At 53.3% G+C, this 2801-nt stretch overlaps 1 protein-coding gene across 1 annotated transcript; it reads left to right on the top strand.

Annotated features, from left to right (window-relative positions):
• Positions 1-18: 18 nt before the first annotated feature.
• On the top strand, positions 19-2801 carry ACA1_084260 (uncharacterized protein; the record flags this gene model as incomplete). The annotated part of the gene is made up of 13 exons (XM_004335547.1): positions 19-144; positions 253-319; positions 425-525; positions 658-809; positions 888-933; positions 1031-1110; positions 1219-1442; positions 1525-1634; positions 1748-1820; positions 1905-1986; positions 2065-2232; positions 2328-2445; positions 2562-2801. Coding segments are annotated over 13 exons (1587 nt in total), but the record flags the coding sequence as incomplete, so codon positions are not given.

Genomic DNA, 2801 nt, shown 5'->3' with positions numbered 1-2801 from the left:
AACGAGGACAACACAGAGATGATCAAGCTCATCGAACTCATTCTGGGCGCTGCCATCGAATGCGAGAACAAGAAGGAGTACATCGAAAACATCATGCTGCTCGATGAGAGCTCCCAGCGCATCCTCATGGTGTTCATCGAGCGGGTACCATTTTGCCTTCTTCTTCTTCTTCTTCTGCTTCTTCTGCATCTTCTTCTCTACTGGAGAGGCTCAGCTGACCACTTTCTTTGCTTTGCGTTCATTTTCTCTCAGTTGTTGAGGGAACATCAGATGAAGCCCGCGCACTCGCCCAGACACCACAGCCAGTCGTATGATGATGGTGCGGAGACTCAGGGTGACTATTTTTATTCTTTTATTTTGTATCATACGATTGTCCGTTCCTTCTCTTAACAATGCGAGTGTGTACGCTCTCTGTTCCACACAGCCAACGAGATCCAGATTCAAAGCTTGCGACTCGAGAAGGAGGAACTGCAGGAGCAGTTTGATGAGCTCCAAGTCGAGCACTCCTCGCTCGCCTCTGAGAACGTACGCTACATACTGACTTTAATATATATACTCATTTCATTTCTCATCATTTATATGTTTTAAAACTATTATATCCATAGTAATGATGCTTTGAAGAAATTGGCGGCTGACTCGTGTTTGGCTGGTGCACAGGCCAACTTGAGGTCGGAAAAGGAGACGTTGATGGAGATGGTGAAGAACATGGAAAAGCAGCTCGACGAGAAGACCAAGAAGGAGCAGCACGACAAGGAACGGAGGGAAAAGGAAGAGACCGAGCTCATCAACGCTCTCCAAAAGCACAGCAGGTAAACTTACAAGGCTTTGCTATTCGAGTTGTGTCACACATATTAGGCGCTCACCACGAAATGTTTGTCCTTCAACAGACAGATTTCGGAGGAACAGTATCACGCCCTACAGATAGAAATCGAGGTGCGACACACACACACACAGACACACACAGACACACACACACACACAACATGCCGTCCAGCTCTTGACGCTTGGTGATGCTGACCATTGACGACAGGAGAAAGACAAATCTCTGTTCGAGTTCAAGAAAAAGGTGGACGAACTCTCCAAGTACGCAGCGGAGGCACGCAAGCTGAGGTACGTCGCCGAGACCCCCCCCCCAATCTGGTGCCGCGGCCTTGCTTGCGTGGTGGCGCCGGTTGAGGCTCATGCGCGCGCGCACGGACGGACATGTCTGGGCTGCAGGGACGAGATGGACATGATGAAGGAGAAGGTGGCCAACGCGGACCAGGTCGAGGAGAAGTTCGCCCATCTGCAGGACAAGCTCAAGGAGATGGCGGAGCTCCGAAAGCAGTACAAGGCCCTGCAGGAGCAGAGCAACACGTACATGCAGCGGTCGATCGAGCTCGAAGACGAGGTCGTCAAGATCCCCCTCCTCAAGGCACAGATCGAAGACTACAAGAAGCAAGGTACGTGCGACAAGAATGATTTTTTTAACAATAATAGTTTAATTTGTGTATTTATCAATAATTAATTTCCTTTGCTCTCCAGTGCTTGCGTTCAGGTCGGAGGCGGCAACGACGGGCGAGAAGGACATCAAGCAGCAGCTCGACATGCAGCAGCTCCAGGAGGCCCTCAAGCAGATCCAAACGGAGCGCGATGTACGTTTTATTTATTTAGTTATTATTTACAATTTGGCCAACATCACAATTTTTTGGTTACAAATTCTTTTGTGAGTCTCACCACCTTGCCGTTGTGTCCACAAACAAAATAGATGCACCAGGAGAAGGTGGACTCGCTCGAGGAGACCATCGCTCAGCTCAAGACCGACCTGGAGGAGGCCAGACGTACGTCGTGGTGAAAGTTGTTGTTGCTGCTGCTGCTGCTGCTGCTGCTGTTGTTGTTCTGACGGTGTCTTGCGGTGCGTGCAGTGATGGGCGGACCCAACAGGGGCGGAGGCGCCGGCGACGAGGACGGCATGTCCGGCTTCCACGAGATTTTCACGCCCGAGCTGTACGTCGCGCCCTCCCCAAACCATTAATTATTGCTATGACCGGACTGATGATGTTTGGTGTTGTTGCAATGGCGCAGGCGGGAGAAGATGGCGCGCCTGGAGCGCGAGAACAATCGCCTCAAGTCGGAGATGGGCGAGGGCGGAGCGGCGGAGCAGATCGCCCTCCTCCAGGCCAAGCTCGACGACGCCACCGCGCTCAACGCCACCTACGAGGAGAAGCTGCGCCAGCTCTCCGCCCGCACTCCGTATGTGCTCTCTTGGGTGTGCGTGTTGTCTTGGGTTTGCACATGACTGCTGACTCGCCTCTGTGTGTGTGTGTGTGTGTGTTGCTAATTGATAGAGACAGTGAGGAAGAGAGTGGTAAGGCGCCGAAGGAGGTGAGCGACCTGATGCAAGAGCTCACCAAGAAGGACGCCACCATCGTCGACCTCGAAGAACAGCTCAGGAAGGTCTACGAGGTACGACGACGATGACCAACTCCCCGCCGACCCCACGACCAATGCGCGGGGACAGGGCTCAGCCATTGCTGAGTGGGTTGTTAAACTTTCACTTTTACTCTGTGCAGGAGGCCAAGCGGTACCGCGCCAACGCGGCCGCCAGCGGGGAGCCCACGCTGGAGGGGCCGGTGGTGGAGGAGATCGCCATGAAGCTCGCCCAGGTGCAGGAGAAGAACGAAGCGCTCAACTCCGAGAAGCTCCGCCTCGAGGGCTACCTCCGCACCGCCAAGAAGGTGTGCCTTGTCCCCGCAACCAACGTGATGTTGAGCACCACTGTGATTTTTTTCCCCCTTTTTTCTCACCACTCCTGCCGCAAC

This window comes from Acanthamoeba castellanii, assembly GCF_000313135.1.
Source record: "Acanthamoeba castellanii str. Neff unplaced genomic scaffold scf7180000084631, whole genome shotgun sequence".
In the NCBI taxonomy this organism is placed as follows: Eukaryota; Discosea; order Longamoebia; family Acanthamoebidae; genus Acanthamoeba; species Acanthamoeba castellanii.
Note: the sequence above shows the minus strand (reverse complement) of the source record. Positions and strands in the feature narration are given on the sequence as shown.